We start from the raw sequence: 23,241 nt of genomic DNA, 5'->3' as shown, positions 1-23,241 counted from the left end.
GAGATTGTTGTGGAACATCTTGTGTCTGGCTGGCGAGTACATGGCATGTGAGCATAAATCTCCGAATTGCAATAAAAGCAGAATGAATTTCACATGAATCATTATGACACTGTGCAGCACCTGACCTGAATTCTAGCAAAGCACTAAATACAGATGAATAGCGTATTATTCATTAGTACATTATATCTGTGCGTGTATGCTAATGCATGCCATAGATAATATATTGTATCAGAGGTCTGTTTCCAATAAGTTTGGCAAATGTGACAGTGAAATAAAATCCCATGTCATATCAGCTTAGACTTGGAGATGTGTTGCCTTCAATGAAACTGTTTATGATTCTGTGTGGGGGGCATGTATTAATATTAATGCTGGATAGTGAGGATCATGTATGACGCTAAGCACAACGTGAACATTTGCATATGCGGCTTACAGCACTGGAAACATCAGTTTCTTTAAGTTTGCACGTGTTTTTGTTGGAGTGCGGTTTGGGCGAAGCGTTGTGATTATTAAGGTACTTAAAAGAAAATGCTACTCAGCCTGAGTATGCACAGTATTAAATCAGTGCTGTAGTTTTGGGCAATTCCTTCAGTGTGTTGAATATGATTAACTTGATTTCAAAGCTTGAAACCACAACAAATCTGTAATAGCACGGCGCCATTGGCACTGAAGCGGGGACTGATTGTCTTAGTGTAGACATGGTTTGTCTGATCCGTCGAAGTCAGAATTAAATGACATTGTTGCTATTGTCGAGATCAATACATTGTGCCATCAGGACTGAACTAATTTCTTGGAAGATATCCTGTAATAGTGAGTCATTTTTGTAAATCATTGCGCATGCATTACATTAAGATGTGATGTCATGAATGGCAACTGATTCCTCTTCGTGTATGTTGTGCAAAACTAAAAAAGATCCAATCTAATCAGCGTGAAACAGCAATGCGAAGGGTCTTACAACTTCACAGCTCAATGAGTCTGTAACAGCATGAGACCAGATTGTTTAATAGTATAATGTTCCAAGACATCAAATAGTCATATAACAAAGTTTATATTCTCTTGTTTGAATTCGTAAAGGGACCTGTGGGAGGTACTTGTAGATTGTTCTTTTGCCAAAGGCTTTTTTTTTTTTGGCCTCCTGCAAGAGGTGTGTAGAGTAGAACAAGGAAAGTTAAAATCTAAAATTAGTTTAACACACAGGAACCACCTGTGTGTTGAACCACTGAAAAAAATATGACGGAGAACAATGCCAAGTATTGTCCATTGTTCTCCTGAGTGCTTGTCTGAACATGCAAAGTCATCTCTCTGGCCATCTTTGTTTTCATGTTGTCCATCACAGCTAAACGGATCCAGGTACCAAGAGGCCTCCGCAAAGCTTTTTGTCTTGTGTGCTTATCATTGTTTTTCTTTCACTGCATCACATACATCATCATATTGTTCTTCCCTTGCTTAATGTTTAGTTTGAACTGCAGCTCATCTGCACAAGTCATTCTAGCCATCAGTGTCGTGACTGTTCAGTGAAGCTATAGGTCTGGTCACCCGGCCCAAATAAGACAACAAAAAAAAAGTGATGTATTAAACATGGGGAGAAAAGAGAGTGAGAGTCGCATTTTAGAAGTTTGAGCTTATGTAATGAGAGAGAATCGCATCTCTCCTCATAGTGCGTGACTGTGAATAAGAAATGATGAAGCCATTTTTAGACGAGGTAAGCTGGAACACAGATAACAGACTGAGAGAGAAGTCGAATGTGTTGGCCTGTTTTTTTTTTTCATATCACATGAAGTGATGGAAATAAACTCGCTAATGCAGTTGTCTCATCATATCTGCCGAGAAGGTAAAACAGTTTAGGCGAGGATGAGAAATGGACAAGGTGTTTGTTTGTGACCTGAATTAAGATGTAGCAGCAGAAAGATGGCAGCCGTGGCTGGAGCGCAGGGACCAACTGTCCACTGGTCTGGGTGGTAAATGTGTTCTGGTGAATAGATTGATTATAAATTTGTATGGTAATATGCACCACTGAATCACAATCAAAACTGGGCTGCGCTACCCTCCCACTGCACAGATATACTCCATTTTTTAACATGCTTTTTCAAATTTTTCCACGTCAAATGATGGTAAGGAAAAAGCGTTTTGGCAGATTCTCACTACGAGTCATAAATCCTATAAACAGCCGTGCTCTCAATAATTTGAAAGCTATTAGTGTGTCGGTGAGAGGGATAATCATCGGTCTCTGTCACATTCAACACAATGTTAACAACAAGGCAATCAAACACCGCAGACTCCTGTCTGGTGTTTAATCATGCTGCTCTGTTCCCGCAGTCACTCACCACGGCAAAGCTGTGCTTTTTTCCTTTTCCATGACATCATCTTGCAACCCGCTTCAGGGCAAGAATAGCTGCAGTAGCCTGAGGAGGCAAAATGCAAGACCACAGCAACTCGTTATTCACTGGCATATAGCTTTTAGTCATGTCACAGGAAGTGGTGAGTTAACATCCCCTGTGTGTATGGGTGACCCTGGCAAACAGCCATGGCATAAACCTGGTCATTAGCAAAGCTCCTGTCTTTCTCACCAACACACACACACACACACACATACTCTCACACACATGCACAATATCATCCGCTGTCACCCCTGATTTGGTTGACCCTTGACAGGAGAGGAGCTCAGTGAGACAGCCTGTCAGCAGCCCTGCAATGTGTCGAGCTCGTCTCCCTTCATTGGATGGCCAGCATGTGCCTCAGGTCTCCCCTGCCCATCCATATTCACACCAATTTACTGCCCGGCTGCCAGCCAGCAGAAAGAAATTCTCATGTGACAGTTTTTTTTCTTTTCTTTTCTCTTCTACTCCCTCCTCCTGGTCAGCGATCCTGAATTACGGTGTTTCATTCCCGTGAATTCCCCGGTGGCTGTTCTGCAATAATGTACAGCCACATTTGGATCAACATTCCCTTCAATGCTCTCCTGTCAAATACAGAATGTAACAGTATCTGTATTCTAATAATAATGAAACATTCACTTTGTGTTTGGGTTTCCACCTCAGTAGAAGGCTCATAGTGGAAGAATGATCTTTTTTTTTCCTCCTGGGTGTGTGTGTGTGTGTCTAAATTCTGTTGAGTGTGTTGTCTCTGAGGCTTTTAACAACAAAGCAACACAATTTGGATGAATGATCATCCCCGCCAAGTTTTTATTGCTTTTGTGTAGATTACATCAGCTTGTAGTAAATCGCTTTTGCCAAGGAAATGCATGATCCTAATGAAAATACTTCAAACCATATCCTAATGCAAACAATAGAGTTGAGCTGTTTGTCTGCATGGTTGATTTTTTACACAGCTGTCATCAGCATTTTTCATTCATGAAACATAAACAGAAAGCAGCGAAATGACTTGATAGTGATGTAATTGCAGCAGAAAGATAATAGGATTAGAGGAATTCTAACTTGTGATAATGGAGAAGCAAAGACAAAAAAGGGCAAATAGGAGGCCTCGGCAGAGATATGAACTCTGAGTGTGTTTTTCTCCCTGAAGAAATCTGCACATGAAGTTGATTGTAAAAGACTGTGGACTGCAGCTGCCTGTAGATCACAGGAGATGTGGGTGTTGTTAGATGCACGGCGAAAGGCTGTGCGATCATAGCAGCATGCATGAAAGCGTCTTCATATTAATCGTTGATCTGAATAGTTCAATTGGACCTCGGTGGCAACACCCTTGACAAAGAGAGCTTCCTATAGACCCTGTGACGGTGGAGCGTGAACGCATCCTCATCTGCTGGCGTCGACAGATGGGGAGTTCTAGCGAAGGTTAGTTTGAGGGCTCACATCAGGATGAACGCAGGCACGAAGGCTCGGGTGCTTTGATATCACAGCTGCAGTTGTATGAGAAATAAACAGGGACCTTTCATCCCACACACAGCTGTTGAGTGTTTGCAGTGTGAACCACCATCTAACTTGCCATGCGGCACATTAAAGTGCAACTTAAACAAAATGTACACGTAGACATTTTTTTTTTTCAAGAGGTCAAGTTAAGGGAGGTTGAATCTGAAGAAATAAGAAATCTGGCTAAACTTTTTTATGGTTTTCATTTAATTAATCCTTTGACAATAATAGGCAGGAGTGTGTTGGAGGATTTAAGGACAGTGTGGGGGGAAAACACTCGTCATTAATGGAGGATCAAGTTGATCGGATCTGGCTAAATGATTGGCTAAATGTGGCGCATTAGTGTGATATTATTTATATACACCGTAAAAGTTGGGTTACAAGGTGCCCTTACCTTTGGTGAGTGTCCATAGCAAGCAAGCGCTGTAGCAAGCAAGCGCTGTCGCTAGCTCCCCACTGCTGCTAGCTCTCCGCTGCTGCTACTGCCCGCGTCCCCGCTGCCCTAGTCGAACATCGAGCTGGGACTGGTCCCGCTACCTTCAGTGGTTGTCGTGGAGCTAGCAGGGAGCTAGCAGAGAGCTAGCAGGGAGCAAGTGTAGAGCTAACGGAGAGCTCGCAGCAGCCCTAGCTGGCTACAGCGGGGACACCCACTGAAGGTAGTAGCGGCTTGTAACCCAACTTTTACGGTATATGCTCTCTTGTTTCACCTAGTGAATCATCTATGGTCATCTATGGCCGCCACCCAAAAGCAGCATGGGAAACATTGTCTTAGCAATGCACATTAACACATGCTGCCACTCACCCCACATAAAGACTGCAGCCATTTTTAACCAGGATTGTATACTTGTTTTCCAAACACAAACATACGCTATCAAGAATAATTTAAAAGATTAAAGAATCAGATAAGAATTTGACACTCTAATATTCACTCCAACGGGCAATCAGATATAAATAAACAACATCAAACATGTCGGCATGGTCCACTAATTGTTTTGGGACTGTTTATCTGGAGCACTGCACTATTTGCTCCCCGTTCGGTAATGTTGTGAAATCACAGCCAGACACTTAAACCAGTGAGGGAACTGGAAACCCTTTTGCATTGAGTGGAACCAGGAAGTCATTAACAAACTGATGCATTACAGAGTCATAATGGCAGACAGACTGATACAGATATATCAACCTGCCAGAAGGGAGGGCATCGGTCGATAACACCTCCTCAAAGTGTCCTCCTGGCAAGTGCTGTGCCCCGTAATGAAACTAGCGGAGAGGCGGATAAGGCAGGAGGGGCTTTCGCCAGCCGACCTCACCCCTGTGGTGGCAATCCCATTATCATTAAGAGTCCGAAGAAATATGGAGGAGGCTTCGTGCTGCTGACCGAGCTGAAATAAGTGTATTAACCGGCAGTTTCTCAGCTGTCAGGGGTCTCGGTTTTGGGCCTCTGCTAATGTAATGTTAATAAAAACAAAATAGTGGGCTGTGGGACCCCTGAGAGCAGCCTTCATGTGTCTCCCGCACCCCTACAAACCGAGGCGGCGCACTGTAATATACTGTGCACCTGCATGCATCAGCAGAAAAACACACATGGTGATATGAACAGTTATGGTTGTGCTGCCGAGGTTATTGCACTTGGTTTATTTAATGATGCCATCAATGGCTGGGTGAACCGAGGCGCATGGTGGGATGAATCTCACAGACTTGGTTCCCGTCCAGACTCGACGTGGACCTGCTCACACACAGAGTGCGCGTCGTCGCCGACATAATACACTCTGACAGTCTCATCTCTTCCCCTCTCTGCTTCTCATTAACGCACAAATACCCAGATGTTGGCTGTTTTTCAATAAACTGCAGTGTGTGTTGTGCGCATGAGGTAAATTATTAGCCAGCTGTTCGATCCCCAGCTGCAGAGACTATTCTACGTGCTGTTGGTGCTTGAAAAAACAACACGCACGCACACTGTAGATACATGACTGAGAGAGAGCAGTGTTTTGCCCTGCATACTACAAGCCATAGCGAGAGGCCAGGGGAGGTTTCCGACACCGTCAACAGTCTGATGTTAATCAATTAGCAGACAACTGACTGAGCTGGAGGCCAGCAGTGAACTGCCATTAAACCCAGGGAAACGGACAGACAGGTACACGTTTAGGCCGGTCAAGAGGACAGTAGCTATTGGCAAACATTGCTGCACAGTCAAGATGGCAGGAATGCTACTGGAATGTTTGTGTGATGAATTTGTTCTTGTACAAATCTTCCTTTCCGTTTGGTCCTGGTTCGATTCACTCTTTTTGCAGGTGTTAGAAGCCCATTCTATGTATGACTGTGTATGTGTGTGTGTGCATCTGAGTTTAGCATGCATTTTAAACAGGCAGGCCAGGTGATTCTTATTGTCAGAGTCAGGGCTATCTGGGCTCGGTAAACCTCAACCTCTTAACACCTAACATCTGCTGGGGTCAGAGAGCCAGCCAGCCCGGGGATGGCTCATCATCAGCTGGATGCTGGTGTTCATGGTCCAGCTAACTACTGGCAGGAGACAGGGGTTTGTTTGTGTGTGTGTGTGTGTGTGTGTGTGTGAGAGTGCGTGTGTTCAAGCAAGTCTAGCTCTAGCTCTTTGAGCTCTGTTCCATTTTAGATCTCCTCTTGCCTTGGGCATATACCTGTGAAGATTTTGGTTACGCAACATTACATATTGATCCGGCCAAGACGTATCAGTTTGTTTAATCCATGATTGGTGCTTCTGTGGTGACAGCCTATCACGGTCAGATAAAACGTACTTTAATCATACTTTTCAACATCAGTGCAGGGCGCCGTTTGATTAGTCTGTCCTTGTCTTCTCGGATGGATTTGGAAATCAATACTCAAGACTAACCCTCTTACATCTGTAGTGGTGACAGTCCGCCTGGTCTGTTTTGTCTTATTTATCAAAAAATATGTCAAAAGATTGTTCTTTTGGCAAAATAATTTTTGCTCCTTTTTTCAGGAGAAATGTAACTTTCAAAATCTGGCAAGTATTTGTCATTATTATATGTTATAAAGGCTTAAAACAGTGAGTAAAAAAAAAAGAAGTAAAGAAACATATTTGAATTTGCATCCTGTTTCTCTTGTGAAAATGAACAGGACCGAATTGAGATTACAGAAAGAACATTTAACCTATTTTACATCTTGTCAAACAGTTGTTTACCTTGAGCATTCAGTGTCCATGCTGTTCTCTGTTAATATATAGATGTGTCCATGTCCAGGCGTTTTAGGGATTTGTTTATTTTCCTGAAGCAGTTCCTGTGCAGCTGAAGACAGAACCCAGTCTTGCACTCCTCACACAGCCAGGCAGGCCTTTACAGGCCTTCTGTCTGTGCTTTTCCCAGTGTCCTTTGTGTTTGGGGACAGGCAAGTGGCCTTTAGTGGGGGTTTACGTGGGCCAGAAAGTGGCAGAACTCTCATAAAGTATACTAATACAATTATTTATTTACAAGCCCAACATACTAATTCCAAAGAAAACGCCACTTAAAGGCCAGTGAAACTATCTCCCCTGCTCTCTGCTAGTTTTTTACATCTTGTCGCCGGCAACACACTCTTTTTTTTATTTTTATTAAAGTAACAAAGTAAATGATATCCCATATACACACGTTATATCCCTTATGTTTGTCATACAGTCCACATGCCCTAACTCTATCTTTCTTCTGCTGTTGTTCTTCTCTCTGCAGGAGACTATGTGGTGCTGACTGTCTTCTTTGACCTGAGCAGGAGAATGGGCTACTTTACCATTCAGACCTACATCCCCTGCACCCTGATTGTTGTCCTCTCCTGGGTCTCCTTCTGGATCAACAAGGATGCGGTACCTGCGAGGACATCATTAGGTAAACGGAAAAAAGAAAACTTTGAATTCAATTCTGCTGCGGGACGTTTACCAATTGCTGTACATGCTGAAAAAAAAATCTGTTTCAAAAAATAAAAAGCAAAAAAAGTCAGTGAGCAAAAATAATTTGAAAGAAATGAATGTTGCTTTTATTTTCCTTGAGACCCGATATCCATTTCCTCTTTAACTGCTCACGATGCCTTGACAGTGCCTTTGCTCTAGTTAATTTTAATAATCATTGCACTTGGCCCAAACACTCATATGCATCATTTCTACCAGGGAGGTGCATGAGCCACCCTGACCTTAATTACTCTCTGCTGCGAAACTTATCAAAAACCCTGTGGTGATCACACACCACCTCAAACGGAAAAAACAATCTGCCTCAGCTTCCTCTTTCCTGCCTTTCTCTCCTTTCCTTGTCTTTGGTTCACCATACTTCCTCCTCCTCTTTTCCCCTCTGAGACGGGGCAGCTGTTTAGGAATCTAGTCCATCTTGATTAGAAAAGCCTATCCTGGCACATATGTTTTCGTACATGCCTTAATGAGGCATTAATTATGCAGTACAGCAGGGAAGTTGCAGAGATGCAGCCTCAGCACAAAAAGGATGCAGGTGGCCTCCTAACTGAATGCAATAAGGAGAGACGGAATGAAAAAAGCGGGCAACGGTGGGGATTTCAAGGAAATGTATCAGCTTTTGAACTTGCCCTCGGCGTCCATTGGACATCTTCAGAAGTTCACTCATGAAAGAGCTGCGTATATATTCCTTAGTCAGCTTTCCTTTTGGCACCTTAGGCTCTGAATCCTGACCTCAAGTCAATGGGATGGGATGATTAGCGAGCATAACTCAATGTGAAACAATTCCTGCAGGAAGAAGCCCTCATTCTACCTCACTAGTAGCATTACTTTGCCCATCATTAATCTCTCTAAAAATAGGTTGTTTTGTCCCCCCCTCCCTCTCTTGCTTATGCAGCTTCAGCCGTGATTTGCAGTCTAAATAATAACATTTTTAATTCCCTGCTAAAATTGTACCAAGAGTCAAATCTTTTAATTTCCGTTGAAAGATGATGCAGAAGGTACAGGAAGCCAGGTGGTTAAGAGGCGGATTATTGCAGATGACATCATTCCTAATCCTTCAATGCCATCCAGAAATAAATCAATTCCCTTGCAGTACCGCACCGTTGTTCTTGACTTAGAACGACGTCTTTCTACAAGGCAGTGGCTTGTATGAGGGTCGTAACGCTGCTATTGGTAATAATGGTGTATCAGTGTACTGATAAACGCATTTCCTCGCCATGTGTCATCAACCCTGCCTCCATCCACATGATGTAATCATTAGAGACGGACAGAGCGCGAAAAGGGGGAGAGGGTTACCAGATGGTGGATAAAGGAATGTTGTACGTCAGTGTGATGGTCAATAGCAGCTAAACTGCAAAAACGTAAAGTATGTGGATCAAGGGGACAATAAAACAGCTGCTCACTCCGTCCTTATGGGCGTCTATCTGCAAGAGATTGATATTAAACAGCAAACACTGATCCTCTTTCATACATGTATATGTGTGTGGGTGTGTGTGTGTGTGTGGGTGTGTGTGTGTGTGTGTGTGTGTGTGTGTAAATTATTTTTAGAAAGATCATTGCTGTTAAGTCACAATTTGTTAATGTTGCACAGAATACACTTCCAGCATTACATTCAAAAATAAAATACCAGAATATAAATATTTCATCTTCCTCATATGGAAGCCTTTTTTTGTAAAGCTTCTTTCTTTTTCGCCCCTTTGGCTCGTGCATTTCTAAATTGGAGATGTACATCATACGCAGCCTGTCGCTAAATGTAATGAGAGTTTCAATGCACAGCAAAAAACTGATTCGCAATCTGTCCAAATTATTAAAAACCTCCACTCCAAGTTTTATCTCCACTTGGACTTCAGCTTCTCTCCAACTGTGGAACTATTTTGGGGAGACTTTCCTTTTGGTGACAAATGCAACACTAACTTATTAACTCTTCTTCATGCACCTGAATACAAGTCTGAATGAAACTGTGAGCATCACACAGATCATATTCAACTTCATGACACATTTGTGAGCATGTTAAGTACGGCACATTAAGTACGGCATTGTGTTGCCTTTTTGGAAATATTATATTGAGTACGGCAACAAATAAGTAACAATAAAACAAAAAAAATGGTGCAGGGCAATTACAAAAAACGAAATAGTAGAGCATTTTTGGGTGAAATAGGGATTAAGAGTGTAAAAATGATGCACACCATTGAGCTCTATGTGGCAGTGCAAAAACAACTACGGGGTAATTCAAGTGACAGATCTAATGTTCTGTGTTCCCTCCGATCTCATTGCCAGGCATCACCACTGTGCTGACCATGACCACGCTGAGTACTATTGCCAGGAAATCCCTCCCAAAGGTTTCCTATGTGACGGCCATGGACTTGTTTGTGTCGGTGTGCTTCATCTTCGTCTTCGCCGCACTTATAGAGTACGGCACGCTGCACTACTTTGTCAGCAACAGGAAGCCAAGCGCCAAAAAGGACAAGAAGAAGAAAAACCCGGTGAGCTAAACCTAATTGAAGTGACATTTTTCTTTTGTTTTTAGCGACAAACATTTGGATTTATATACTTTATCTTTATGTAAAATATTCCCAGTGTTCTTTTATTTAGGTGAAATGTCAACTGCTGCTCACTGTCCCTCCCCCACAGTATTACACGACAGGGATTAAGCCTTGGAAAAAAAAGAAAAAAAAAGAAGCTAAACACTGCTTTCCCAAGGGAGCCTCTTCCCAGCGGCCACCACACAAATTACTCAATGAGCGAGGCGTGCAGCTCAAACCTTCTCCTAATCCGCTGCATATCTGTTACAGTTGTAATTTAGACCCATGTCCCATGACAGGAGAATTGAAGTCATGTGATGTGAGCTTTAAGTCATGGCAGCGCGGTTCAAAGGTCCCACGACTTCTCACCATGTATGTAAACACTCATGGAGCCGAGGACATTTCCCCTCAACAATGAGACTAGTTCCTATTCAGATAAAATAGAAATTAAGATTAAAAAAAAAAAATGAAATCCATCTTTTTAGTCATGTGGTTTGTTTTGGGGCGGGTGGAATTCGACTTAAATATATATTAAAGTAGGTTTACTGTGGTTGGGTGAACAGGCGTGTTGAAGTGGAACTTTGGGAAAGGGAGGCGCTCTAGTTTCAGCCTCTGTAACGAAGGTTTCTAACTGTCACGTGGACGAATGAATGACTAATGAAGTGGAAGGTGTCATGCCAGTTTGCCATCTCTGAGGGGTTTTTTCTAGGTTCTCTGCATGACTTGCCAAGATACAGGAAGGAGAAAGTATGCAAGAAAATGAGGTCTTTGACGGAAATCTATTTGATATTCACAAATTGTTAAGAGCGTGGAAAGAATAGGGAATCAAGGACATATAAATAAAAAAAACTTCAAAAGTTGATCTTTCCACTTGGTTCCTTGTGATCTTCTTCTTAAGATGCAGCGGGGATTTTCAACGTCAGATGTCCTTCTCTCAGAGTATTTAGTTTCTAGATTACCGTCATACACTAGCATGATCTGTATAATTACAAATATACCTAATCTCTCCAGTGTGGCATCTGTGATATCTTTTCCAAAGGATCCTGTAAAGTACATGTATCCCACCATGCATCTTCCTCTCTGTCTGTTCGCAACATGTGTGTCTCTCGACAGTAGAGTTCTTCTCTCTCCATTTGGACTTAACCAGCAGAGTGGTTGTAAATTTCACACATTATCTTGTGTTTTCTTTTCTTTGTATTGATGTTTTTTTTGTTCTCTGTTTACATGTGTTCTTTGTTTTTCTTTGTTACTCTCTTTCAATTCCACATATTCTTTGTTTCCTGTCTGGACAAAAGCTCCTCCGGCTCTTTTCCTCAAAGGTATATTGCCTGTGTCTGACTGCATGTGTCTGCTGCATTTTGGCTCTCTGAGCCCCCAGCACCTCACTGCTTTTCTGTCTGTTCGACAGCAGATATGCCTCTCTTTATTCCCTCTGTACCTACCTGCATTCTTGCTGTACTCCTCATCAGTTCACAAATGGGTATCAGAGATAATATTAAAAAGGGGCGCTCTGCGGTGCACAGTGCGGAGGCAGCCAGCCAGACGTACTCATGGAGTTTTTCAAATTAAAATAAGCATCCCACACATCCCATGTCCAGAGGAATATGTAATAGTCCAGGCCCAGCGTGGACTCATTCTGGCTCCCTCTGTCCTGTTTCACTCTTTGTTGATGTTGTTGTTGTAACCACAGTGAACTAGCAGCCGCTGCAATAGCTTCCTGTTCCTTCCCTTCTCCTGCCAGTCAATCTACCCGTGTGTTTGCTGGGCTTCTCGACCTGATGCTTCCTGGTCAGCAGAGCCTTAACAGACTGAAACAGACAACCCCTGCACGGCTAATGAGTCTAATTAGAGATGAAGATCCATTCAGAAGATTAACAAGCGCCAATCTTTTAAGGAAACAAAAAGCATCCGGGGCGGGTGGGAGATAGCGAAGATCAAAATTGAAGCTTACACACCAGTCGAGACAAGATAATCTCATTTTCCACATCCATATTTTATTGGGAGGAATAATTTCACGGTCGGATCAATTTGATTTTGAGTCTACACGTGGGTCTATATGTACTGCTGAAGCATACACTTTTTTTTTTTAACACCAGCATCAAATATTCAATTAAAGTCAGATAACCATGGGATCCTCCAGCAACAATGCTGACTGTTTCCTCGTGTCTTCTCTGAGAGGTTGTCTACTTTCAGCCAGTTAAAGTTGCCAATGCCACTGTGTTGTTTCTTTGTCGTCGTCTTTAATTTATTTTGTGCTAACACCGACACGGCACCGAGCGTGACCAGGTCATGTGGCAGGACGCTGTCAATGCTCCTTCTGCTTGAGCTTCCACTGCGCTTCCTCCAGTGCAACCAATCCCCTTTGAGAACTGAGTCATAACCTGTTCTGCTTATCGCCTCATCACCTCAACATGCTGTCCATTAATGAGGACAAAAATGGTGAAACTAACTATGTTGTTTTGTTTGTGGTTGTGTATTGTTTTCAAAGGGACCACAGGTTTGTGCACGAGTGCTGGACAATATGGGAAGTTGTAGGGAATGAATAGTCCAATCACGTTTAAGTATTTTAAGCTTGTTTGATAATGCATGCGGACAGATCATTTTATGTACAAACAAAAACAGCAATAACCGAGTAGTATTGTTTTATAGCTAGCATGGCTATTACATATAGAAAAAATGGGGCAAAAACATTCACAGAGAAAGAGTATTTACTGTTTTGTGATCTGTGTTGCAATTTTTTTTTATGAACAACCGATTAACACAGAGCATAAATACATGTTGTAAAACCTAGTTGGAGTGCCAGTACAATCATTTATAGACAAATGTTATAAAGAAAATACATAAAGAATGACATGACAGCTTCTTTTTTAGGGAAAGTGGTGATGTGAAATTGTTAGAAGTTGAACTTTGCTCAACTCGCGGTGTCATTTTTAAATGATGAGTTTGACACCCTAGTTTATCAGCAAGGTCAAGGAACCTCTGCCAAAGGGGGCGGGGAAGGGAGGGCATTTAATCTGCCAAACAGCCAGAATTCCAATTTGTGCAAAGGTGGCATGGTATTTCAAGATAAAAGCTGATGAAAGCAGTCTGTTTGAATACTAATTGTTTCCCTTTAGAATGACAGGGCCACAGACTCACTGATGTCCTATTTTAGGAATCTTCACAAATAAAAGACATATGCCCTCCAGTGGTGAGCACAATTTAAAAAGGAGGTTTGTTTCAACCCAGTTAATGACAGAAAGAGTGGGCTGGATGAATATTGAGCTGTGTACCGCACATCTGCCAACACATGCTCCTCCCTAAGCTAAGCTTAATATGATGTATCATAAGCCAGTTACTACCTATCTTAGTAACGCATTTCATTAAAAATATGCTTACCACATCCACACAGGTCCAAATTTTGCTTTTGTCATTTTGTTCAGTCACAGGGCATTCAAGGCATTTAAAAAAAAAAAAATTGCTTGGAACATGTGACTGAGTGTCTTCGACGCATTTTGAAAGGTTCTTTATACGATATTCAGAACATTAATATAGCATCAAACAGCTATTCGTATGTAAAGTTATAGTAATGTCGACCTGAGCAAAGAAAGAAGTTGTGCTCTTCTGTGTGCCTTACTCTGTGCATAGTAGTGCGGCTGCACGTGCCTTTTAGTGCATGTTAGTGCATGTGAGCGTGCCCCACTGGACGCCGTCACTCTACGATCGACTCATACGGCAGTTAAAGAAGATAACGCCGTCATGGAAGCGTAGCCCTCCACCTCCGGGTTCTCCCCCAGGTTAACACTGTCGGCTCCCTCAGCGCTGTTGACGTTGTTAGCATTAGCTGCTAGCCGTTGGCTCAGCCATTGCCATGTTTGTTGAGAGCCGTGCGTAGGAAATAGATATGCGCTGAATTTTGTCTTGACCTTTTAACATACAAAAATGTTTCGAAATACAGGGGCATAGTCCAGCCCCAGCTGGTATCGCTGCTAAGTAAAGCAACATGTACTAAAGATAGCATGGCCGCTTCAGACGCTAGCCCAAAGGTGTAATTTGCATCATCGGTTCTGCGGTGGACGACTGACCCTTTACCACTTGTAAGCCTCACTAATTACAACCACAGGTGGTAGTTATGGCTCAATTTGTATTTTCTGACATTAAAAGGGTCCATTGGCAAATTGAGGGTGCAAATTCCATTTTGCTGACTAATGCCAGAGATTGAAGCGAGAAGACAGCGAATGGCAGCGCAAACCAGGTCCCCCTGCTAGGCCAGGGAGTTCTCAATGACCTGCACTCTGGGGCTCTGTTGACTAACTGTGTCATTTTTGTCCTGTTAAAAAGCAGACACCCACGGTAGACATCCGTCCACGCTCGGCCACGGCCATTCAGATGAACAACGCCACGCACATGCAGGAAAGAGACGAAGAGTACGGTTACGAGTGTCTGGACGGGAAGGACTGCACCAGCTTCTTCTGCTGTTTCGAAGACTGCCGCTCCGGAGCCTGGCGGCACGGCAGGTTGCACATCCGTGTCGCCAAAATAGACTCATATGCACGCATCTTCTTCCCCACTGCATTTGGTCTCTTCAACCTGGTCTACTGGGTGTCTTATCTCTATCTCTAGGCCGGGGTGTGTCTCCAGCCTTATCATATAGCTCATTACATTCTACATATGCTCCATGCCAGCAAAGGACATTGTGAAGGAGGGGACCCACTGAAATACCCACTGATTGGATTTACAGCATTTCTCTTAGTTTGAATCTCTTGAAATTTGAGTTATTTTATTTTAGAACTTTAACAGACATTGCAATTGTTGTAGCATTACATTTAACAGGTGTGAGGAGGTGTGTAGATGTGTTGTGAAATGATTGATTGTGGAAGCAATTGGGAGGATTTGTAAATTGTTTTTTTTTTTTATGATTTTGGACTTTTTATTTGGAATTTCCTCTCCATTTCTTCACAATGGGACTTCTACTAATTGCTTTATTTTAAGACAAATGCATCCCTTCCATAGAAAACAATTCAAATGAAAAGCAATTCATATCACATTAAGCGCCTGAAAAAAAAAAAAACTAAATGACATTATTTATGTCGTATCATTCCTTTTCACTTTTTTTTCACTACAAAATACAAAAAAAAACTAAATCTGAAGCACTTTAATAGAGCTATGTTTGACTGTGATGCTAATTTATTTTTCATTTTATTAGCTTAAGTGTTAGCACAATTAAACATTGCATTTTTCATGTGTGGTCAGAGACTGAGAGACAATGCTGTTTATGGAAAATGCTCAACTGTACAGACACTGTATATATTTTACTATTACATAGTGGTTTACATTTATTGCATGCACCTTTAAGGCCAAAAATCAACATCTTTTATGGTCTTCTGTTGTTGGCTATAAAAAAAAAATAGCACTGTTGATTAACATCTAAGATTTAATTAAACTATTTTCTAGGAAAATTGGAAAATTAAATGGTAAAAATGTGCCCGGTTTATCCTTTTCAGTTGAGGAATCATCTGTGCATACAGGACAAAGGATCAGCCCAAAAGTTCAGGCCAGACAATTGGTTTAGTAGTTTTCCCTCACAGCTTTTAGCTTACAGTATAGACAACACTGACCTCTCGTCCTCCCCTCCATTTGCTGGTAAAAGAGTGCATTTGCATAATGACACACTGCAGTTGTATTTTAGTTATGCAAGCTTTTACAAGACAAACTGTTCTAAACAAGTATTGTTTTCTTTAAATAAATATATAAATATATATATATATATATATATATATTGCCCTTTACATTAGCAGAGTGAAAGCTGCAACAGTGTAAGTGGGTGAGTTTTGAAAAGGAATTCAAACTTCTCTACAATACAGACAGCGTTTGGGTATTTTGAAATCCCCGCAGTGGAACAGGATTCATTCGATGTGTCATTCTTCAAAGTTGAACAACAAAACAAAACACAAAAAACCTGAAGAAATATGAATTGATATCAAAAAAACTGAGGAGCGTAATACGAGGGGGGGGAAAAAGCATCTGCTTAAGTTGAAACTAGATGTGTAAACTTTATTATCAAGCACCTCCTTTTAGGAGAAACACTTTGAGAATGTAATTAATAACATAGTGAGGACATTAATTCACTGGCTGGAAATAATTTCATTATTTTTGTATTTGTTTTGCCATTTTCCCCCATACAATTAGCTTGAATGCATAATGTGAAGAGAGCCGAGCACACAGCGAAAGCATCTGAATTGTAAATGTTGTGTATGATAACATGTAACGCACATGAACTAAAACTGCTTACAGATTACAATTTTGATAGACACCGGTATGCAACAAATGGAGACAGTGCTTCAGTATAATTTGTAAACTCAAAAGGAGGGGGCGTATATATCACATTGTTTATGTACATAAATTATGAACGGAAGAAAACACTCGTCCAGCCCTTGGGATTTTGAAAGAGGGTATATATTTTGTAATTTCAGCATTGTTACAGTATATCATCATACAGTATATTCGACTTATTGTATTATGCTGAACCGACCATGTAAAATACTTTGGGGTACTGGGGTATTTATTTATTTATTCATTAATGGTATTTATTTATTTATTTTATTGAGAAAAAAAAAAGTATTTTATGTTCATATAGCCCCTGAAAAGAAACACAGAATGCTGTCATTTATATCAAAAGATACATTTTTGTTTTTATGTGTCAATGGCGCTTGAGCTTATTTATCTTGTGTTTTATATGTTGTGATCGATGTTCACTACGCTCACAAAAGCCTGTCAAACTGTTATATCTGTTGAATTAGTGAGTTGCAACATTACCTTTTTTTGCAGCTTCTGAGTAGTAGACTATTTTCATGCGGGGGGGAGGGGGGACACACAAAAAAAACTGTTCCCAAGACACCAGAAGAAGAACATTTGCTTGTCTATGTAACTATTGATTATATCCACTTTTTCCACCTCCACAAGGGTTTCCATTGGTCTTGGTATTTGCCATCTTTTATAAAGCATCAGTGATGAAATTATCATATGCATTTACCAGATTATCTCATATTTCCTTAAATTCTTTCCCTTTTGTATTCAATGGTGGCCCTGCCGTGTCCCGACGCTGCCACTTCGTAGTCTTCAGTGTGCACATCCTCTAACTCTGACATCTTTAGGGGTGTAGAGAAGGGTCATCATCAGTGTTCCGTAGTTTAAAGTGTAAAAGAGTGATTACATCTTATAAAGTGCCAAACTGACACACATGCAATAGAGAAAATCAAACTATGATATCATTTGTGAATCCACTTTTACTGCCTTGAAGAAAAAGAACATATGCTAAAACGGTGTGTTTCCTGAAAGGAAATGCTATGCAGCAAAAGTTGACCACACAATATTTCCTCAGAATTGTTTTGTTTTGGTATGTTTCTTTGTATGATACTGATCCAAAAGCATCAGGACAATTGTTTGAATGTAGACTAGACCAAGAAATACGAATCATTGTATCACGGCTAACACAAAGACATTTCTGATTCCGACTGAATCTGACTTGATCAGGATGCTGGGTTTGGAAATAACCGAGCATGTCTTGTGTTTAGATAACAGTGCGCGAAAAAACATACTCTATTGCATTTTATTATTTCTACGATGGATGTAAATGCAGAGCTGTAAAAGCGTAAAGGGGGATTCGGTTTGTACTCAGTGGTGTGCATGTTGGATATGTTTTCAGAATTGGGACTAATTCAAGCACTGTTTCATCTGATCTCATTTCTTTGCCTGCATTGACATGGACTTTTATTACACTGTATTTATTTTTGGAGGAAAAAAAAGTGATTTCAGTTATTTTGGGACCCACAAATGAGTATGTGAACCGCACATGTAGATATTTTCTATTAATATGTTTTGTTTTTTGTTTTTTGTCAAACTACAGCTACACTGGAAGTACGGATCTCAAAGGTATCCAAGAACCAAATCAATTTCACATGATCCTCATACGTACATTATGTTAGTTGTTTGTCATCTATGTATATTGACTATTGTTAAAAAAAAAAAATAAAAAAGGGGCACTGATCAATTCTGTTAGGGTCTGCATTATATACTATACATGTACTGGAAAAAATCCTTTTCATAAGGGAATGGCACATAGCTGTGGAATTTTACAATAAAATGGTTGCATTTACCTCTGGCGTAGGTCATCATTATTACGTATGACTGTATGTGTACTGTTGTACGTTATTGTGGTAGTTATATTTCAGTGGTATGCTATGTTTTTAACATATATATATATGGGACAGTATGAACAGAAGTACAATGCCTTCCAACAAAATTATACTTGAGTGAAAGTACCGTTACAATTACATAGCGTTTGGGGGTTCAGTCCCACGGCTCCAAAGGTTAACAGTGTAGTCATGAGATGAGAATAGTAGCAGGCAAGAAGACATTTTCTTTTTTTGAGAAATATTGTATAATTTTAGCTTTTGAGGCCTAGCACAAGTGTGTAAATACAACAATGGAAGATTTTTAGAGGGCGACGTGGAAAGCGTTCCTTTCCACCACTTTTTGGAACTCATATTTCCGGCTTAAAACGTCATTTTGCCAGAAAAACCAGCTGGTTGAGAAGCATTATGACTTTACAATTCAACTGATGGAGGACAATATGCCAGACAGTCTTAAAATCTGTGTCTGTCCACAGCTGATCTTGCACACTGCTGCAGCAAACGACGTGATATTTTGAGTGCCACAGTCATGGCTGCGTGTTCAAGGAGCTCTTGTGGTTGTCTTGACTCCTCGTTTCTCAAAACACATTATCTTGTGTTTTTTATACTGCTATTGACTGCCTGCTGACTCGTCACTCACTAGTCTTAACTGGCCGCTAGTGATAGCGCAGCTGAGTTCATCTCCGATCCTCCCATCTGATACTCTGCGCCCTCAATAGGGGATGACCATTGGCAGCGTGCAACAGGTCATGGTATGGGCAGTGTGTTTGGCTAAGAGCTAGCAGAACTACCAGTACACACACCTCTCTGCGCCTCACTAGTATTGTTTTGGGCGGTGTCTTTTGTCTCATCGCTGAAAGCTAAAGGAGCTAAAAGAACACAAACTTTACCTTGATCCCAGTTTGATGGGCTTTGTTTTTGGCTCGATTATATGACTTTTCATGATACACCATTAGTTTTTTTAGTTTGAATAAAGCGTGTTTTACGACGCCTTGCGGCACGTTGGTGTCAGGGGTTAGCTAATTATGAGTAGCATTCATTCAATCTCTTTGCAGACAGCACATGGCAGATATCTGCACTCTGAGTGCACCTTCCTAAATTGGTTTGACCGGTCATTCAGGAGTTTTCAGCGAAAGACTGAGGTTGGTCGGAGTTGAGCAATGCACTGTGGGAAAATGAATGGTTTATGTTAAACAGAAATCCAGTATTTTTGAGTAAAGAGGCTATAATTTTACTAGCTAATTGTGTAAGCACCACAATGTCGTAATAAATAGTAAAGTACACTATTCACTTGCTTCCAAAAGGCCAACAACTGCTGATATATTGAAAAGTATCCTCCAGTCAGCAATGTACAGATACATTACTTAATTTGATGCAGGCTGGTTAAACATAAAATATGCACCAAGCAATGTCCTGGCATTGATACTAAGATTCATAAATATAGCAGAATACTGGCCAGTTACAAACCCGTTTTCAGGCAGTGAGTTGTTGAGCAAGCTTTACTTACAGTAGACTACGATAAACACATTTATCCAATTTCATTGTCTTTTGATAAAATGTCACTTTAATTACATGTTTGAAATTAAGATGTCTGCAAATTGTCCAAAATACATTGCTTATTATGTTCCCCTTGTTGGAGGAAAACACATATCATAGTCTCGCCCTCCTCGTCATCTTTACACTTCAGCACTTGTCACTCAAGTTGATGAGCTGTCAACATGGAAACTGCATGTTTTCTGAGGCTGAAGTAACCATCGTCCACACAGCCACCACATGTTTCAAGCGAGCAGATGGTCGATGTTATCTGTGTTGGAACCTGTGATCTAATAATCAGGCGTTTGTGTCATTTCTACTGTCAACTTTTGGAGCATAAATTCAAAACATCCTCATTCATGGAAACAGCTAAGCACGTTTCTTTGGCATGACTTAATTCGACCGGAAGGACGTTTTAATTCAAGAGGACTGTTTGTATGTACTGTAGGAGTAGGCCATTCTGTTCCCGTGTTGTCCAGTGACTCTCTTCCTTCCAGGAAAGTGCACACGGACCAGAGCAGCAGTTGGCTGATGGAGCCCTGTGCTGGCACCTCTCCCTCCACTGGGCAGTGTGGCAGCTGCAAAGGACAGCCATGTGAATCCCTTTGATTATTACACAACCCTCTGCAATGTACCACACAGCACAGGGCTGTCACAGCCCCTTTCATCAGCTGAGGTACAGGCTCTTCAGCGAGTGCAGCGCCGGGATCGCAGGGAGTCCTGCATGAATTATGAAGTCGGCACACGGCTCACTTTTCGGGACTTCACCCTTATGCTTTCATCCGGAATGTGAATATACTACTGCATCGTATTTTAAATCATTCCACTGTGATGTTTTAGGGTTGTCAATCCGTCGGTTCTATACTTGTGAATACAAAATGTATGGAAAGCCTTGAAGGAATGTCTTGAAGTCATAGGAATTAGAGGATCAAAGGTCACTGTGATCACACACCACTCAAGCATTTTTTAAGTAAATGATGACCAAAGTGATAACATGTTATCGAAAAGGTTAAAAGGTCAAATTCACTGCATGATGTCTTACCAAAACACTTTTCTAATGCAGAAACAGGGGAAAAAATGGATGTTTTATTTGACATTTGGATGCATACAAATAGGTGACACTAATCTTGGTGCCCACCTTGAAATTGTTGTGATTGTACAAATCTTCTGCGCTGCTGGGTTGAAAATGTGTGTGAAGCGTCCACGCTTCAGAATATTTCGCTTCTTTTCAGCAGCATGTTTGTATTGTGTGGGAGAACAAAGACTTTCTCATTACATTTTCGTGAAGCAATGAATGAATTCAGGCTACTCTTCTGTAAAGCCCTGGTTGGTGGAGAGCATGGCTTAACGTGGTCCCATGGACAGATACTCCAATCAGGGTTAAGTTTGTCTCTTTGTTGACTCTGATTATCGCTCTTTGCCCTACAGTTTTATGGTGCCATATGTTTCTCATTTTGTAATATATGGTACTCCGTTAGATGATGTGCCCGATCATGTGACACTTGGATTGCACACAGGAGGCTTTATTCAACCAGTTATTTGACTGGTTGAAGGTAATTAACACATCTTGTGTTGGTGAATTTCACCAATTTTGTGTTTGTTCAGTACAGAAATTCCAAAAAAGAAATGTTATCCAATTTCAGGTTGTGATGCGACAAAGTAGCAAAAACAAAACGAGGAATCAATGGTAATAAACTATTATGGCTTTCTGAATTGTTTTTAATCCTGGTATTAAACAATGGCTTTGTCACATTTTTTTCAAATTATGATTTTTGTATGATAGTTTGACTATACTATGAAGTTTCATGACATAATATAAGAACACCATTTTGACATACTATGACATATATTAACTTTAACATTAATTACATTTTAACCAACTTATACTATCTCTATTTATAACCCCCCAAAAATATTTTTACTATTTTTACTCCCAGGTTTCAACATACTAGACCAGTATCTCACTATGAAAAATGAGATACTCAAGACTTTTTCTTCAACATACAGTGCTTTTTTAGCCATCAGTTTCAGATGGCTATAATATTATTTTTGCAACATGCAATACTATTGTTATAATGCTTGGAGAACCTGACCCGGGAGCAGACACAGGCTGGAGACAAAAGGCACGGTTAACGATTTATTTAAACACCAGTTGAGAACGTGCAAGCAGGAGAAGGATCTCCTGGAAGTGAGCGGGCAGGGAGGAGAAGAGAGACGTCTGCCAGATGAGCCGAGCGGAGGCTGCTGTGTGGGCAGACTGGCCGAAAGCCGGGTAGAGGAACAGAGCCGAGCATCCGAGTGAGGCAGCGCTGCTGGTGAGCGACATGGACGTCCTGAGAGAGACGGGCAGCCAAGTGCAGTCCAAACACGCAAACGGAAACAAGCAAACTGATGTCATGTTGGTGAAAAGTAAGTCTCTTCTCATGTATACGTGTACATTTTTCTACATACTAGTTCATGACATATGAGACTTTGACATACTATACAATGACGTTGTTTCCACATTCCATGCTATGATTTATCAACATATATAACTCTACGACAGTTTGACATTTTTTGATACTGTGGCAACCCGGAGGGCGCGGAGGCAAGACTCAGAGGCCGTCGTCATGTAACAAGAAGTGTAAGTAGGTTAAGGTAAAGGGCCGTGGGGTCAAACTCAAAGGAATTCTCCCGATCGGGGTCTTTGGTCTTCGGGCCGACACCCGGTGTGAGACAGTTCCTTCGACCTGTGTGAGCAGAGGAAGAGAGGCGAGGCGAGTGCGCTTGGTTACCTCCCGTCTAATGCAGCTCCTCTCCAGAGAGACAGGAGATCCTCGTAGCCTCCTGTCCACGCCGTCTGGCCCCGCCCCCTGTGGTGTGTCAGCTCAGCTTTTCCCCTGCATGGTTTCTCACAATACGCAATACTAAGACTTATTTATGACGTGTTTGATTACTATACTATTACTTTTTCATGACTTTTCCGACAGACTTTTTTTTTTTTCAGAGTATGACTTTTTTAATGTGCTGTACTTTTTCATGTTTTAACATACTATACTGTGATATTTTTCACTAAAGACTAACTTTTTTTTAATAATGAAATATTAATTATGCATGACATTTGTTGACATGCTGATCCATAAGTTTTAATTATATATATTTAACTTTTTGGACCTTACAATTCCTTTTTTCCCCCCATTTTCTTTCTACATATTGTACTATGAGGTTTTCTTATTTGTGTTTTCAAA

At 41.1% G+C, this 23,241-nt stretch overlaps 1 protein-coding gene across 4 annotated transcripts in view; it reads left to right on the top strand.

The window, feature by feature from the left end:
- The window catches only part of gabrg2 (gamma-aminobutyric acid type A receptor subunit gamma2), a 49,068-nt gene extending 33,014 nt beyond the window's left edge, over positions 1-16,054 (top strand). Inside the window, exons 7-10 of one of the 4 annotated variants that reach the window (XM_068599786.1) lie at positions 7,562-7,714; positions 10,066-10,271; positions 11,606-11,629; positions 14,634-16,054. In XM_068599786.1, coding sequence (XP_068455887.1) covers positions 7,562-7,714; positions 10,066-10,271; positions 11,606-11,629; positions 14,634-14,912 — 662 coding nt within the window. In that variant the 3' untranslated portion in view covers positions 14,913-16,054. Of the gene's footprint in view, positions 1-7,561; positions 7,715-10,065; positions 10,272-11,605; positions 11,630-14,630 lie in introns of all 4 variants that reach the window. The other 3 variants (XM_068599785.1, XM_068599788.1, XM_068599787.1) reach the window with 3 other exon arrangements.
- The last annotated feature ends 7,187 nt before the right edge of the window (positions 16,055-23,241 follow it).

Source organism: Clinocottus analis, unplaced genomic scaffold, assembly GCF_023055335.1.
Source record: "Clinocottus analis isolate CAN_PGR_092001 unplaced genomic scaffold, fCliAna1.0.p SCAF_5, whole genome shotgun sequence".
NCBI classification, from domain to species: Eukaryota; Metazoa; Chordata; class Actinopteri; order Perciformes; family Cottidae; genus Clinocottus; species Clinocottus analis.
The sequence above is the reverse complement of the archived record's forward strand: the minus strand, read 5'-3'. Positions and strand labels throughout refer to the sequence as shown.